This window comes from Equus quagga, chromosome 17, assembly GCF_021613505.1.
Source record: "Equus quagga isolate Etosha38 chromosome 17, UCLA_HA_Equagga_1.0, whole genome shotgun sequence".
NCBI lineage: Eukaryota > Metazoa > Chordata > Mammalia > Perissodactyla > Equidae > Equus > Equus quagga.
Window position 1 is genome coordinate 4,189,897 of NC_060283.1, and position 14,931 is coordinate 4,204,827.

Here is a 14,931-nt window from a genome sequence, read left to right on the forward strand (position 1 = left end):
AAATAATAAAACAGCCAAGATTCTCTTCAGGTAAAACCGCCAAGATCCCAAACTTCGTGCTCAGGAAAGCTGCCGGTCGGCCTGTGCAGGCCCCACGCGGGCCCCTGGTCCCTGAAGGCCGCCAGCAGCGAAGGCACCACAGAAATCGCAGGGCACGAGGGGACGCCGCTGCTTCTGGCTCTTCACGATGTCTTCAAGGTCCCCATGGAGTCACCCTCATCCCATGTTTCAAAAGTGAAAGTCCCAGGAAGCAGCTGACACAAGAAAGTGGCGAGGACGCCACCTGAGGCACCGGCAGCCCTTCTGAGACGCCGCAGAGAAGCTGGTGGCGGTTCCGCCCGCAGGGAACCGGACCTGTGCCCTGTCCCAGCCTCGGGGCGGACGGAGTGGCTCTGGCCCCGGGATTGCAGCCCGCCCCTTCCCACGACCCCCAGCGTCGGTCCTGAAGCCGCAGCCGGGAAGGGGCCCGGCGTCACCGGCGCAGCCGCAGGTGCGGGTGGTGGCTCAGCTCCGCCAGCAGCTCCTCCTCCGTCGGCTCCTCCAGGACGTCCCTGCAGAACCAGACGTTAGATGGACGGGGCTCCGGAGAGCGAGGCCTGGCGCGTCCAGGGGAGCGTGCACAGAGCTGACGGGAAGGGCTCGGGGCGCCAGATGCGCAGGACGCCCCGAACAGTCAGACACGCCCAGAGGTGAACATGGCCGGGCCTGGGGACACGGGGACTCAGATCCCCCTGCAGACGTCTACAGGGCGTATTTAAAAGCCCGGGAGGACGTCCGCCACTCGTGCTGGCCGGTGGAGAGAGCGGCTGGAAGGAAGCTGGGCTGCCTTGGGACGACCATCACTGCTCTGAGCTACGGTCCCACGCAGAAGAGGGGGTGAGGGCTCCTCGGCCACCTGTCTGCACCCCCAGCTGTCACCTGGGGACTAAGGGTACTGAGGCTGTTCCTGGAGAGCAGAGGGCCCTGGCGGACCCCAGCTCCGGACTCGGCAGGAGGGAGGCAGGGGCACAAGTGTGTGGGGCGTGACACCATCACAGGCCGCCCGCCGGCCGCCTCCCTGCCTCTCCCTCCCTCCCTCCCTCCCCACCCCAGGGGCCGAGCAGAAGCCTCTCCCTGTCCACACACCTGAACAAGAGCTCCACAGTCATCTGATAGGGGGCCTCCGGGTCTCCGGCGAGGGACTGCAGGTGACTGCGGCGGTCCCACTTGTGGAGGAAGTTCTAGAAAGCAGGAGAGAATGGTGGCCGGTGGGTGTGGGCCTCGCATGAAACCAGCCTGTCCCCTCCCCGACCCCTCCAGTGTCGGCCTGGCGTCCACCGCAGGGAGCTGAGGGTCCTCCTGGATGCCGGGATCCAGGGCCCACGAGGGCCCCCAGCTCCTGCAGGAGCCACGTGCCTGTCGGCCCCTCTCCAGCCCCACCCAGGGGGTTGAGAACCCCCAGAGGGCAGGGTCAGGGCCACTCCAAGAGGCTCCCAGCAGCCAGGACAGGCAGCGCCGAGCCCCAAGGGACGGACAGAGTCTGTGCTCAAGGCCGCCTGAACCTGGCACAGCCCCTCTCACCCAGGTGCCAGGAGGGCCCTGCCTCGGCCTCACGCCCACCACCAGCAAGTCACAAAGTCCCGCTGAGGGCACCGCGGCAGGGAGCGCCGGTACCTCCAGAATCAGGGCCAGAAACAGGTTGACCCAGATGACGGACGACACCAGCCACCACAGCACAAAATAGACCTTGGACCACCTGCAGGGAGGAGCAGGAGCCCGCCCAGCCCGCCGTGAGCAGAGCGCCACGCCCAGGTCCCGCGAACGACAACGTGCATGTGCACGGCCACCCTCCCTGAACCCCACCTGGCAGCTCCCTGCCGGGGTGACTCCCATTTCAGAGGCGACCAGACCAAGGCCTAGAAACGCTCAACGAGCTCCAAGGAGCATCCCCGGCCAGAGGCGGGGCTGGGGTCTGAACCCAGGACCGTGGCTGGGCCGCGCTCAGCGCCCAGGCTCCCGACCCCGGAGTGAGGGCCCCCCTGTAGTGGAAGTGCTCCCCTGACACGCCCCAGCAGCCCCCAGGAGGGGCGGACCCAGGGTCATGGGCAGGGGCGCAGGACGTACGGCCTGCACGAGCCACAGTCAGCAGGGAACGGGCACCCGCAGGACGGGGTCACTCACGGGCCCGCGTAGCGCCGATAGGCGTCCAGGAACACCTGCCAGTTGTTCACCACCATCACGTCCCACAGAGTGATGAGGGCGGCCTGCGGGCGGCAGACCAGGGTCCAGGAGGGCGCCTCGGAGAGGCGGGGAGGGCGGGGGAGGCGGGGAGGGCCCAGGGAGCAGGCGCGGGACTCACGGCGAAGTCGTCGAAGTTGTTGGGCCAGTACTCCAGCTGCTCAAAGCTCCCGCAGGGCGCCGAGCCGTTGTCCAGGGCCAGGCTGCAGGGACGGAACAAGCCGGGTCAGGGGGCGCAGGACACGCACCAGGCCCAGCGCTGCCTCGGCCCTGCACAGCGTGGAAGCCATCTGGGCCCCGGAGAAATGGAGGGAAGGAAGGGAAGGCCCTGACCCCCAAGGGTGCCGTGAAGGCATGGAGGACGCAAGAGCTGCACACACGCCAGAAACGGGCCTTCCTGGACAGCGGCCGGCGTGGAGGAGACCCCCCCAGCCCCAGGGGCCGCCGTCGCACACGCCCCCTGCCAGCACACGGGGGCCTATCTCAGCGCAGGCTCTGGAGGATGGGTGGGCAGGCAGGCGGGGGTGAAGGGAGAGCAGGGGGAGGAAGGCGGAGGAACCAGGGCCCCCCGGGGAGCTGCCCTGCACGGTGCCGGCACCCCAGAGGCCGCTCCCTCGGCACCTTCGGGCCCCACCTCACCTGCTGTTCCCAGGAGCCACGACGACGCCTCGGAACAGGCTGATGCCGACGATGGCAAAGACGTAGTACACCACCTGGGGCCGGGCCGGGCCTGGTCAGCACCTGCTGCATGCGCACAGGCCCCACAGAGCCGGGCGGAGCCCTGTGACTCCCAGCCCTGGCCGCCCCCAACCATGGGCACTGCTGGCCTCCTGAGGACACTGGGGCTCTGCTCCCAGGGACCCCACTTCCTGGCAACCAACCTGCCCCAGAGGGAAGGAGGGAAGAGGTGCTGCCAGGGAGCCCCGAGGACAAACTGGGGCCCCGCGGGAAGGACCGAGGGCGGCCAAGGAAGCCGAGGCTGTCCACCCCTCCCCTAGGACAGGCAGGGCGGGAAGGGGCGGGAAGACAGGTGAGCCGGACCCTCCTCTGGGCTCCTCTGAGAACAGGCCAAGAGGACCACAGGGAGCTGAGCCCAGGGGACGGACAGGCGGGAACCAGCCCTGCCCCTTTGGGAGAAGTCCCACATCCCGCCACACTCCCCTCGTCCGCCAGGAGGCGTGCAGGGAGCACCACTGGGCGGCCGCCTGCCACTCAGACAAGGGGCTGCCAGGGGCCCCGACCTGTCCCTACCGTGCTGGGGGGGTGAGGGGAGGGGAGGGGCGCACACCCCAGGCTGGGCCAGGCCCCTTCTGGGCCTTGGTTTCCCTCAGTGTGCAACAGGGGTCCCTGCAGGCAGCGCCCGAGGCAAGATTCTACTTCCAACCCCTGTGACAGGCCCAGGGCCACGGGCCCCCCCTCCACCACGCTGCTCAAACTAAAGGATCAGGGTATGCGGGCGGCACCGTGGAGACAGCAGCGCTTTCTGCTGCTCACTGTCCCTGTCACCTTCTCCCCCGTCCGCTGGGCCCCATGCCTGAAGCAGCACTCAGGGGCCCCCGCCCGGGCTGGGCCACACAGCGGGCCCAACTACACCTCAATGGGAAGTGGGGGGCCGTCACGACCTGAGCTCCCCAAATCCTTCTGAGCAAGGAAGGGACCACAACCTGGGATCCCACAATCTGGGGGCCACGTGGGCTCTGGGGGTCCTGGTGCCTCTCGTTCTTTCTTTCATCAGTTTCTCAATGTAGCCCAGGACAGAAAACGTGAAGGATTCACAAGTGACCGAGAGGGGCGTGGTCAGACCAGCTGAGACCCTGGACCTGGGAGGACAGGGCCCTCTCGCTTCTGGCCGGCCCTGTGCTTCCCGGCCTAAATGACCCGCTGCCACCCTCACAGGGACCCTCCTTCCTGCAGAGCGGCCAGCCCCACACCATCCGCAGCCTCCTGTGGAGCTCACCCACCCACCAGTCCGGCTGCCCTCGAGCGCCTCCCCAATGGCCAGCACAGCCAGCCCGACTCACCACCAGGATCCCGCCAAAGGCCCGCATGTTTTTGATCAGGTCCAGGATGGTACTGGCCACCACCGCCATCAGCTGAGGACAGAAAGAAAGCACTGAGGTGACCCTGCGCACCCCTGACCTGGACCTGGAAAGGCAGAAACGGACTGGGGAACCACCAACCGTTACACCTGCACACACACCCACAGCCACCCACGCGCACCTACACACACCCACAGCCACCCAGGCACACCTGCACACACACCCACAGACACCCACGCACACCTGCACACACACCCACAGCCACCCACGCACACCCGCACTTGCAGACAGCCACCCACACGCGCCCACATGCCCCCACACAACCAGACACCTCCACCCACCCAGCCGTAGATGAGTCTTGGCTCCAAGCCCCTTTGGCAAAGCTCAGACCACACTGCCCGCCGACCCAAGGGTGGGCTAGCTCCCCTCTGGTCAGAAGGCTCCAAAGAAATACAGGCCTGGAGGTGGCCGGGGCAGCCCCTAGTGAGGGAGTCTGAGGAAGGGGGCCTCACAGACCCAGCCAGGAACTGACTCCAGGGCCACTCCCTACATACGCAGGCCTGAGCCCCCGAGAGGCTCCAACCAGCCCACCCACCCACCTGCCATCAGAAGAACCCAGCAATGCTGGAGGCGGCAAGGGGAACTGCTGGGTGTGTGTGCGGACAATTATGTGCACGTGTGTGTGTGTTGCATGCACATCATATGTGTGTGTGTGCGTTTGTGTCACACTTGCGTGTGTGCATGTGCATTGTGCACGCATGGATGGTCGTGTGATTGTGCGTGCCTGTACTGTGTGTGCATGTGTGGTTATGTGCATACGTGTGTTGGAAGTGTGCGTGTGTATGAGCATGCACGGGCGTGGTTTCACGTGTTGTGTAATTTCCTGTTATGATTACGTGGATATGTGATCGCATGTGCGACATGCATACGTGTGACTTGCGCATGTGTGCAGGCATGTACAGTCACATGTGTGTGCCCGTGCCGTGCACAGAGGCCTCGGGGCAGCAGCCCCCTTGCACCCAGGACGCCTGAGCCATCTTCAGAAGGGAAATACTGCTGGGTGACAGGTGGCCCCAAGGGGACAGGTGCATGGCTTGGTAGGAAGGACGGGCGTGCACAGGGGAGGACCTGGACACTCAGAAAGGGGTCTGACGTCCTTGGCTTTCTTTTCTCCTGAAAGTTCTGAGGAAAACAGACAGGAACAGCAAACTCGGCCTCCGTGCCTGAACACCCCGACCGCCCCACCTCCCCACTCCTCAAGGTCAGTGTGACTCTCCATGGAAACCGAGGCTGGCAGGTGGCATGAGCCACCTCACTCCTGCACTGGCGGTCCCGGCAGTGAGCACCCCGCCAGTCCCACCTTTGTCCCTCGTTACCAGTAGTCACTAGGAGCCCAAAGGCTCTTCAGAAACCTCAGGGCCCCTGGGAACATGCTGGTCCAGGGCTCCAGCCCTGCCCCTCACAGAGGCCGGGGCCCCGAGGAGCACGAAGCTACCCCGTGACCAGCCGAGGGGCCTCACGTCACCCCTCCCACACGGACCCGCACGCTCCTCATCCATGCAGGCCAAGCTGCACAGCCCTCACGCTCCAAACCGCCCCCCAGCACCAGCCGGGGCGCACCAGGGAGAGCCCGAAGTGGCCACAGGGACAGTCCCCAGTCTGGGTCCCACCCAGCCCAGGCTCACTCCCTCCCTCGAGCGACAGCGTGAGCGGGATGACAGGGCAGGCAGGGGCCGGGTCGGTCGCCACGCACCTTCATGCTCGGGATGATGCGCAGGAATCGGAACACGATGAGCATGTTCACCAGCCGGGTCATGTCCCACAGCGACAGCAGGCCCACCATCTCCGGCTTCCTGCAGACAGACACACGGGAGCCGGGTTGGGAGAAGGCCAGGACGAGAAGACAAGGAGACACCTGGTCCAGAGACGGAGAGGAAGAAAGAGACGCAGAGAGAGGAACTTGCCCCGCAGCCAACGCCAACCAGAAAAACTCTTGTCGTGGCAACGGGGTGGACCCTGAGCCGCCACGCGTGCCGCCCAGGACAGCGCCAGTCACAGCGACACCCTCCAGGGCACAGCCCGCACAGCGGTGCAGGGCTCTCTGACCCCCCTGGATGCTGGGATGCCCCCAACAGAACTGGAGACCCCTGGACCCAGACCCCACTTCCTATCCTGAGACCCCATCCCTTGTCCCCAACCCCTGACCACGTGTCATATCTCTGACTCCTTCCTGTGACCCTGTCCCCTGACCTTGTCCAGACCCCCACTCCCTTCGTGTCCCTATGGCCTTACAGCGCTCTCATTTCTATTTAACTCTAAACCCCTTCTCACCCAGAAACATCACCGCCACAACTCAGACAGAAGTGCGACATGGGTTTTAGCGCACCTTAGAAACAAGCTGAGCCAGCCCCACAGCATCACTGCTCCTAGAGCGAAGCCCACACCAGGGCCCGGCCGCCCACCAAGGACCGCGTCAGCCCTGCCCGTCGTCCCTGATGTAATGCCTTCCTGGCCCACTCCTGGGGAGCCAACCCTAACAGCAAGCATCTTTCGGCCCCAGCCCCACCTCAAGCAGTTCCCGGCCGCTCCGCTAAGACGAAAACAGCCCAGCAGAAGTACCGAGACCAGGGCTGCCGAGGCTGGCACTGCACCTGCTGGGGCAGCGTGACCTGAAGGCTGCCAGACACCACACAGCGTGGCGCCCCGGGACCCCTGCCCGACGTCTGTCTCTCTGCTCAGCCAGAGGTGGCGGGGGGGGGCTCCAACAGCAGTGAGAATTCAGCAGGCCCCGGCCCCTGTCACCCTACAGGATATAAACTGCCACCCAGAGGGGGAGGTGACAACCCAAGGTCACACGATGGTTTCAGCCAGAGGGCCCAGCCTGATTCCAGGGCTCACGGGGCACCCCAGCCCTGAGCAGGTGGCTCTGCTGCCAGCCCCCAGGACACCTGGAGCCCCGGGGCCCGTCCTCGTGCTGGGGGCTGAGCCCGCTGCACTTAGGGGGCACCTGGCCAGCTTCCTGTCACAGCTCTGGGAACGCTCTCGTCCTGAAGGCGAGTGAGAACCGTTAAGAAAGATCCCCAGAGCGACGAGGAGGGGTCTGCACCCACAGCCCTCTGTGGGGCAGGAGCCACCCAGCTCTGCTAACAATTGGCCGTTTGGCCCGGGGCCAAGCGGCCTGGCGGGCTGGACCCTCCCCGGGCGCTGGCCCGGGTGCTGGCTCCTGTGGCCTCCCCCGGTTGTCTGCAGTCACATACCAGCCCGGGTGTGGGAATCGGTACACAGCCAGAGTGGAGATCTCCAAAACCTTCAATTACAAAAGAGAAGAAGGCATCGCTACAGCAGCGCTAACCCGGGCGGCTGGTAAGCGAAACACAACGCTCACGCCTGACACGCTCTCCTCAAAAGGGGGCTTCGGGGAGAGGTCAGGGCTAAGTCCACGTCCCTGTGGGTCGCTTCCAAATGTCAGGACTTTCTGCAGCTGAGAAAGACACTGGTCTCAGGAAGCGGGGGCCCGCATGAAGGGGCGACGGGAGTGGCCGGAGGAGTCCCGGGTGTGGGAGCAGCTACTTGGTCCAGGACGGACTCAGGGGCCCTCCTCGGGTGGTCTTCGCTCCCGTCCTGAGGGGCCCACGGCTCTAACCAGTCAAATGCGAATAAATATTGCGCCAACCTCGCTGCTGTGACACGCACACTGGGGTGACCCCTCATGCCCACAGGCTCTGGGGACAGATTTCCCCAGCCAAACCCAGGTGCCTGAGACCCCCACATCGAGGTCCCACTGTCCTTAGTGGGACTAGGTGAGTCGACGAGGGCTGCGGGCTCCTTCTGGGCCCCCTGTGGGGTCGGGAGAGGAAGCCTGCCCCCCATGACGCTCAGATGCAGAGGCCCAGCCTCCTGGAGCCCCTGCCAGCCGCCTGGCAAGCAGCTCGTTGAGCAAGGGGAGAGCAGCCCCTTTGTCACCAGAGGCGGGAGCCCAGATTCCCGTCACCTCAGGTCCTCGGGGGCAGCCTGAGATGGAACACAGCACAGAGCTGGATGCGGAGCACGCACCACCCGCCCGGAGAGGCCGGTACCCGAGCCCCCGACGTTACCAGCAGGACAATGGTGAGGAGCCCGTCGAACACGTTGCTGAGGAAGACGAGATAGCCGCGCAGGCCCAGGGCAAACAGCTTGAGCAGCATCTCCAGCAGGTAGTACAGGATGAAGATGCAGTTGAGAATCTGGAAGGGGACCCAGGGACCCAGCGTTCGGTCCCCATGCTGCTGGCCCCCCAAACTCATTCATGGGCCACAGGGCCCATGCAGCCACTCGGTTCAGCCCAAATGGGGCCCAGGGCAGGGCCTCCTGAATCCGTGCTGCCCCCTTGGGTCATTCTCTACACGACACCCCCTCCACTGTCCACCCCGCTGAGGCTGGGGCCTGTGTGTGTGGCTCCTTCTCCCCGCTCCAGCCCGTCCAGCCTCCCCTCCCACGGCCTGGCACCCCCTCCTCCGGTGCACCCCCAGGACGGGAAGATTCATCTGCACGAGGATGGCCCCACCTCCCACCAGACGCGGAGCCCTGTGGGGTGGCTGTTTTCTCGCTCCTCTTTCTGACTCCGTCGCCCCAGCAAAGGCCCAACAAAGGTGTCCTCAGCACTCACCCCCAGGACGAAGTCGTCACGGTCGCCGGGCAGCACATCTGCATCTCTCACCAGGAACACCTGCCAAGCCAGCAGGGAGACAGCTCAGCAGCTGGCCCAGCGCTGGGGCGACACGGCGGGCTGGTCGGGGAGGCGGGAGGGCGGGCGGGGGTGAGGGCGAGGGGCTCCCCCGCGTCAACACGAGCGCCACCCCATGCTCACACAAATGGACACGAGGTTCCCAAGGGCGACAAGGTTCCCCAGGTAGTCAAAGTAGTGGTGGCTGAAGAGGAACTGGGCACTCCGCAGAAACGGAGACCGGTACTCGGGCCGCGGCGGGTGCTGCAAAGGGAAACACACGCTCAGACGCTTGTGCCAGCAGCCGCCTGGCGCCCCTGGGAGCCCACAAAGGTCCGCGCCCCCATCCCCGCCTTATCTCCTCTCCCAGTCCATCCAGCCCAAGGAAGTCACGTCAAACAGAGAAACGGTTTTATGCACAAAGAGGGAGTGAGAGCCAGTTCCGGACGACCTGGACCCAGCAGCACCCTGCAGGCCAGCAGGCAAGCGTCCAGGGAGAGCCCAGCAGACACCACCGAGCAGACCCTGAGCAGGGAGCCCACCCGCCCTTCCAGATTCTCCCGGCCCGGGTGCCGCGCCCGGAGAAGGGCCGGCCCACAGCAAGTCAGGCCCACGACGGTGGCCAAGAGCTGCCTCCCGGGCCCAGCAAACCTCCTGCAAGAATCATCATCCAGAAAGGTGCTCCTCCCCGACTGCCGCCTGAGGATCAGTGTCACGGTTTCGGCAAAGTTGGCACTGACGGCATGGACCTAATGTTCCCCTCAAGTCCCCTTGAAGGGGACGCTCCGCTGCTCAGCCTCGTCCCAAGCAGAGGCCTGATGTGCGTTCACATAGAAAGCGTCCGCCTGTCTGTCCCTACGACCATCTCCCGTGCCCCAAGGGGTGTGGAGGGGGCCACACGAAGGAACGCTGCTGAGAAGTGACACCCCAAATGACGACAGGACCAGCACAGGCGCTCGGTGGCACAGGCCGAGCAGGGCCTGGCTCCAGGCGACCCGAAAGACTTCAGGAGAACACGCTCTAGGGAACCCACCCCCAACAGGGGCCAATGACGAATCCTGGAGAAGCTGACAGTCGTGAACTGAACTATGTCCCCCGAAGTTTATATGTTGACGTGCTAACCCCAGCACCTCTGAGTGGGACCATATTTGGAGACAGGGGCTCTGAAGAGGTGACTAAGGGAAAGTGAGGTCACTGGGGTGGCCCTAGTGAAAAAGATGAGCTTGTCACAGAAAAAACCGTTCAGAAGCTTCCTCCAGGCCGGGCTTGGCCCGGGTTGGTCTCTGTGGTCTACGAATTTCATAGGGTCAATAAAACCTCCCCAGTTTCCAAGAGCCACACCAGCTCTGTTCCTGTTCACCAGCCCAGGGCCAGGACCGCTGGAAGACAGGTCCATGCCCTGGTCATCAAGCTGCCCAGGCGGTCCGGGCCAGAGGGCAGTGAGAACTCCCCGCTAACCCTGGAGGCCCAGCCCCAGCAGGTGACAGCCTGGCTCCTCACCTGTTTAATCACCCTTTTGTCAAACTCATGGAAGAGTTTCTGAAACTCGTCAGCAGACATCATGTCGCCCCCATAGGAACGCAGCTTCTGTGAAGGAGGGAAGCACAGGTCAGCCGGGGTCAGCGGGGGTCAGCTGGAGTCAGCCTCGGCCAAGGGGAGAAGGGCCTAGAGCAGAGGTGAGCCAACCCACACACCCAGACAGGCCAGCTGATCTGAAATGACGCCCCCATTCTAAACGGGGCTGCTGGCCCAGGTGACCTCGGGGTGGGTGGGGCCCTACCTCCACGATGGCCTGCTTGTGGCTGCCGGCCAGCTGGACTTTGTGAAGCACCTGCAGGACGTCCTGGGCCTTCACCCCGACCCTGTGGGGAGAACACCCAGGCCCCAGTGAGCCCCGCCAGCCCAGCACCCAGGGGAGCCCCGGCCTCAGGCCTCAGCGGCTCTGAGTCCACGACGCAGCCCTGGGCAATGCAGGGCCTCCACAAAGGAGACGACATGGGCATCTCATGCCATCCTGTCATCCAGAATCTCAGGAGACGCATCGCCCCCACCTTGAACAAGAGCGCATGGTGGTCGGAAGCGGCGCAGGACCCCCAGGGGCCCACAGACAGTGAGCAACCAGGCCCGGAGCTGGCCCATGACACCACCCAGAGCCAGGCATGAGTGGAAACGTGCCCCGGGCCGCTGGTTCCAACACCCGAGTGATGGCATGGGGCTGTAGGACAGGCGCCGGTGGGGTGAGCAGGCCCCTTGCCAGCCCAGGGTCTCGGGGGTCCTGGGGACAAGCAAGTTAACCCAGATGCAATGCCAGAGACAGCCTGGAGCGAGCTCGGACCCGGCATTTCCGACCCTGCCAGCAGGCAGCAGGGACTCGGCGCAGGGCTGGCTCCCAGGGCAGTAGTTTCCTGTCCCCAGGGAGGAGGGCGTCCAGGAGCCGGGCACTCACCCCTGGGCAGCGGCGCCGCCCTCTGCCGACAGGGAGCAGAGGACCTGGTATGCGGCCCACGTCCCCAGCCGCCTCCGGAGCAGCGAGGTCTGGAGAGACTTCTGCAGGGAGCATGGCTCTGAGCGGCGCTGCTGCAGCGACTTCACCAGGGCGGTCCCTCCATCTGTCCGCAGCAGGGCCCCTCGGGCAGCAGGGCACAGCCCCAGGGTCCCGCACGACAGGCCCTGGCTCCCCCACCGTGGGCTCGTGGTGTGGGGTCAGCTGCCCTGGGGCTGTCGAGGAGGGGGCAGTGGAGGGGGCCCTGGGGCTCAGACCACCCGGGGGAGGGACAGGAGCAGGACGTGACGCGGCTCCCAGCACCCACAAGAGGAGCCAGAGGGCAGCGGGGGACCACGTTGGACCCCCGGGGGGTGGCTCACCATCAGGTAGCCCCGGAACTGGTTGTAGATGATGGCAGTCAGCAGGTTCATCAGAAACAAGCTTCCTTGGGAGCAAAGGCCACGTCAGTGGGGCCACCACGGCAGGGGCAGGGTCCCCGGAGGAGGGAGCAGCGGGCTCCCAAAACCAGCTGTCACGGACAGGGCTGGGGGCGGCACCAGAGGGGCAGCACAGGCCAACCGCCCAGGGCTGTCGGCGGGACGGGGGTGGGCGGGCACCACTCCACACCCAGGCCCCTGTCCTCGTCCAGCGAAGGGGAGTGCCACCTGGCTGCCTGACCGGGGGCGTGAGGGCAGAGGTCATCAGTGGTCACAGACCAAAAACCACAAGATGGGCCACATGGAAGTCACAGAATCAGGGGTCACACTGACACGATATCACAAGGTCAGGGATCACAATGAGGTGAATTCACAGGGTCAGGGATCACACTGAAGTGATGTCACAGGGGATCAGGTTGAAGTGATGTCACAGAATCACGAGTCATGTGAAGTGAAGTCACAGCATTGGGGTAGCATCGAGGTGAAGTGACGGGGTTGGGGGTCACATTGAGGTCACAGGTCAGGGAGCACCCCCACCCCTGAGCACTCGGGCTCCGGACCGCCGGGGCTCACCGATCAGGGTGAAGACAACGAAGAAGACGGCATAGGCGCGGTGCTTGGAGTACGCAGGGATCATCACTGAGAGGAGAACGTGGGGAACTGAGCCTGCTTGCCGCTCAGCACCAGCCGGCAGCACTATCCCACACCGCCCACCTTGAGAGGGAGCTGCGGCCTCCTGTCCACGCTCGGAGCAGCCCCCACGCTCTCCCGCACACCCGGGGACAGGGAGCCGCCAGCTCTCAAGGACGCCCGCCCCTGACGCAGGGCTGCCACCCGCCTCCCCGCAGGCCGAGGTCCAGCTCTCCCTCAGTGACTCGCTGGCTCTCAGGACACAGGGGACAGGGCCCAGGGTCCCGCTGCACAGCTCCCCAGGAGCAGAGGCCCGAGCAGCCCTCCTGGCAAGGCCTCGAGGGTCGGTGATCACTCAAGTCCAAGGAAAGGCCCCGTCAGGGTGGCCAGGCCCAGCCCGGCCCACGGCCACAACTGCCTCCCATCAGAGCCACCTCCCGCCACAGCCGCCCGCACAGACAGAGGCTACTAGCTCCCCACAGCGTGTGCAGAGGCCACCGAGGACCCCAGGGCCCCCGAGCCGCAGCCACAGCCGCCTGTGCACAGGGGGGCCCCTGGGACCCATGGAGCCCAGGGCCATCATCACCACCTAGGAACATGGCTCACTCTCAGCCCCTCAGAAGAGTCAGGAAAAGGAGGGGGAGCGAGAGAGTACAGGGAAGGAAAAGGGAGGAAAGAGGAAAAGGAGGGCAGGGGCAGCAGGGCACCGATGCCCCCCTCCCCGCCACCAGGGGCAGGAGGCCTGAGCGCCCTCGCCGCACGCACCGTCGGGGTTGTTGGCTGTGGTCAGCAGTACGAGGAGCGACGTCAGGGCCTCCGGCAGGTTGCGGAAGTACGTCAGCCTCTCCTGGGCCTGCCCGTCGTCCTTCTGAGAGCACAGGGCGCTCTGAGGGCCATGCGGGGACCCGACACACCAGGACTGCCCACCGTGGGGTCAGCAGCCCCGCCCGCGTCCCCCCCATCATTTCCTAGCAGGCTCTGCGCTCACGGCTGGACAGGACCCAACTCAAGGTCCTCCGGGCCCCAGCGGGCGTCCAGGGAGGTTGCACGGACGCAGCCGTCACTCGGAATGGCAGGGAAAGGCTCTCGGCTGGCCAGGCTGAGGGTCACAGCCTGGAAACCAATGGACCACCCGTGGGGACAAGCCAGCCCGCCTGCAGGCCAACCCCACCGTGCACCGTCCTGGGCGCGCTGAGGGCGGAGGAGCAGAAGGGCCGCCCTGCGGAGAGGAGCTGGAACGGGGGTGGCGACCCCCCGGAGAGTCCCCCCCCCCGCCCTACGGTCTGTGTGTAGGGACCCAGGACAGCCCGCTCGCTCGGCCGCTCACTGGAACTCGGCGCCCGGGCCTGTGGCTCATCAGAGCTACATGCAGGGCCACCCGCGCCCGGCTCCTGACCGCCCTCCTAGGGGCAGATGCCCCCCGCCACCCATTCCTGCCCTGTTCTCTGGGCTACACCGGACGGGGCCTGAGGGGGCCGAGGACAAGGAACCTCACAAATCGGTCACTGTCACACCCTCCTCTGAACTCCATCGGTGGCGGGAACTGGACCCTCACGGAGACGGAGGCCAAAATGCACAGCCCTCTGGCCCCGCGGTTACCCGAGGCCGCTCTCCCCAGCCCAGCCCCCTTCGCGGGGCAGAAAACAAAGTCGGCAGGGGAGCCGACCCTTCCGGCACCTCAGGACCCTCGGTGTGCCCACCCCCAGCGCCCACCTGTCCTGCGCTCCGGGAACCGCAGCAACGGCAGCGTCACTGGACGGTCCCATGGGGCCAGAGGTCCTGCAGCTGGGCCCACCTCACAGTCCAGCTGCCCCCACCCGCCCAACACATACACACAGGGACACACACACAAAGGGGGCCCCCGGCTCCCCAGGGTCACAGGGGACAGTCCACAATCTTCCCTCATGGACAGCACAGCCCCAACCCCAAATGCTGCCACAAACTCGGAGAAGACCAGCCTTGGCCAAGAACCAGCCAATTCCCAGGAGAGAGACGCAGGACAGCCCCAGCCTGAGCAGAGTGACCGTCGCCAGGACATGAGGAAAGACACAGAGGACCACACATGCAGGGATGGGGAGGCCAAGGCAGGCGCCGAGGGCAGGGGGGACAGGCACAGACACCTCCACAGAGCACCGAGCTCCTGGGGCCGGGAAGCAGGGGTCTGGGGGGACGGGTACCCGGGTAGGGAGGGAGAGGAGGAGGTGGCAAGAGGCGCCTGGATGCAGAGGTGGGCAGGTGCTGTGTGGGCAAGATGGGTCCCAATGGCCCTGAGTGCCAGTCTTGGGGGGACCTCCATCTAGGAGGGGTGCAGAGAAAACCAGGTCAGTGAACGGCCTGGAAGTGAGGGGACAGGGGGCAGGAAGGGAGGAAGGGGACAAGTAGAGGGAGGGAGAAAGAGAAGGAAGGAGGGAAGTGGGGGGA

General features: G+C 65.5%; 1 protein-coding gene across 4 annotated transcripts in view; it reads right to left on the reverse strand.

The window, feature by feature from the left end:
* Positions 1-14,931, reverse strand: part of TPCN2 (two pore segment channel 2) — a 26,514-nt gene continuing 11,583 nt past the window's right edge. The window contains exons 5-22 of one of the 4 annotated variants that reach the window (XM_046643687.1): positions 13,276-13,375; positions 12,454-12,519; positions 11,824-11,888; positions 11,405-11,567; positions 10,739-10,820; positions 10,459-10,545; positions 9,103-9,222; positions 8,902-8,961; positions 8,351-8,479; positions 7,514-7,563; positions 6,010-6,109; positions 5,385-5,438; positions 4,239-4,310; positions 2,857-2,930; positions 2,339-2,420; positions 1,654-1,735; positions 1,126-1,220; positions 1-551 (exon numbers count right to left, since the gene is read on the reverse strand). In XM_046643687.1, the coding sequence (XP_046499643.1) occupies positions 183-551; positions 1,126-1,220; positions 1,654-1,735; positions 2,339-2,420; positions 2,857-2,930; positions 4,239-4,310; positions 5,385-5,438; positions 6,010-6,109; positions 7,514-7,563; positions 8,351-8,479; positions 8,902-8,961; positions 9,103-9,222; positions 10,459-10,545; positions 10,739-10,820; positions 11,405-11,567; positions 11,824-11,888; positions 12,454-12,519; positions 13,276-13,375 (1,850 nt within the window). In that variant the 3' untranslated portion in view covers positions 1-182. Of the gene's footprint in view, positions 552-1,125; positions 1,221-1,653; positions 1,736-2,160; positions 2,244-2,338; positions 2,421-2,856; positions 2,931-4,238; positions 4,311-5,384; positions 5,439-6,009; positions 6,110-7,513; positions 7,564-8,350; positions 8,480-8,901; positions 8,962-9,102; positions 9,223-10,458; positions 10,546-10,738; positions 10,821-11,404; positions 11,568-11,823; positions 11,889-12,453; positions 12,520-13,275; positions 13,379-14,931 lie in introns of all 4 variants that reach the window. The other 3 variants (XM_046643688.1, XM_046643686.1, XM_046643685.1) reach the window with 3 other exon arrangements.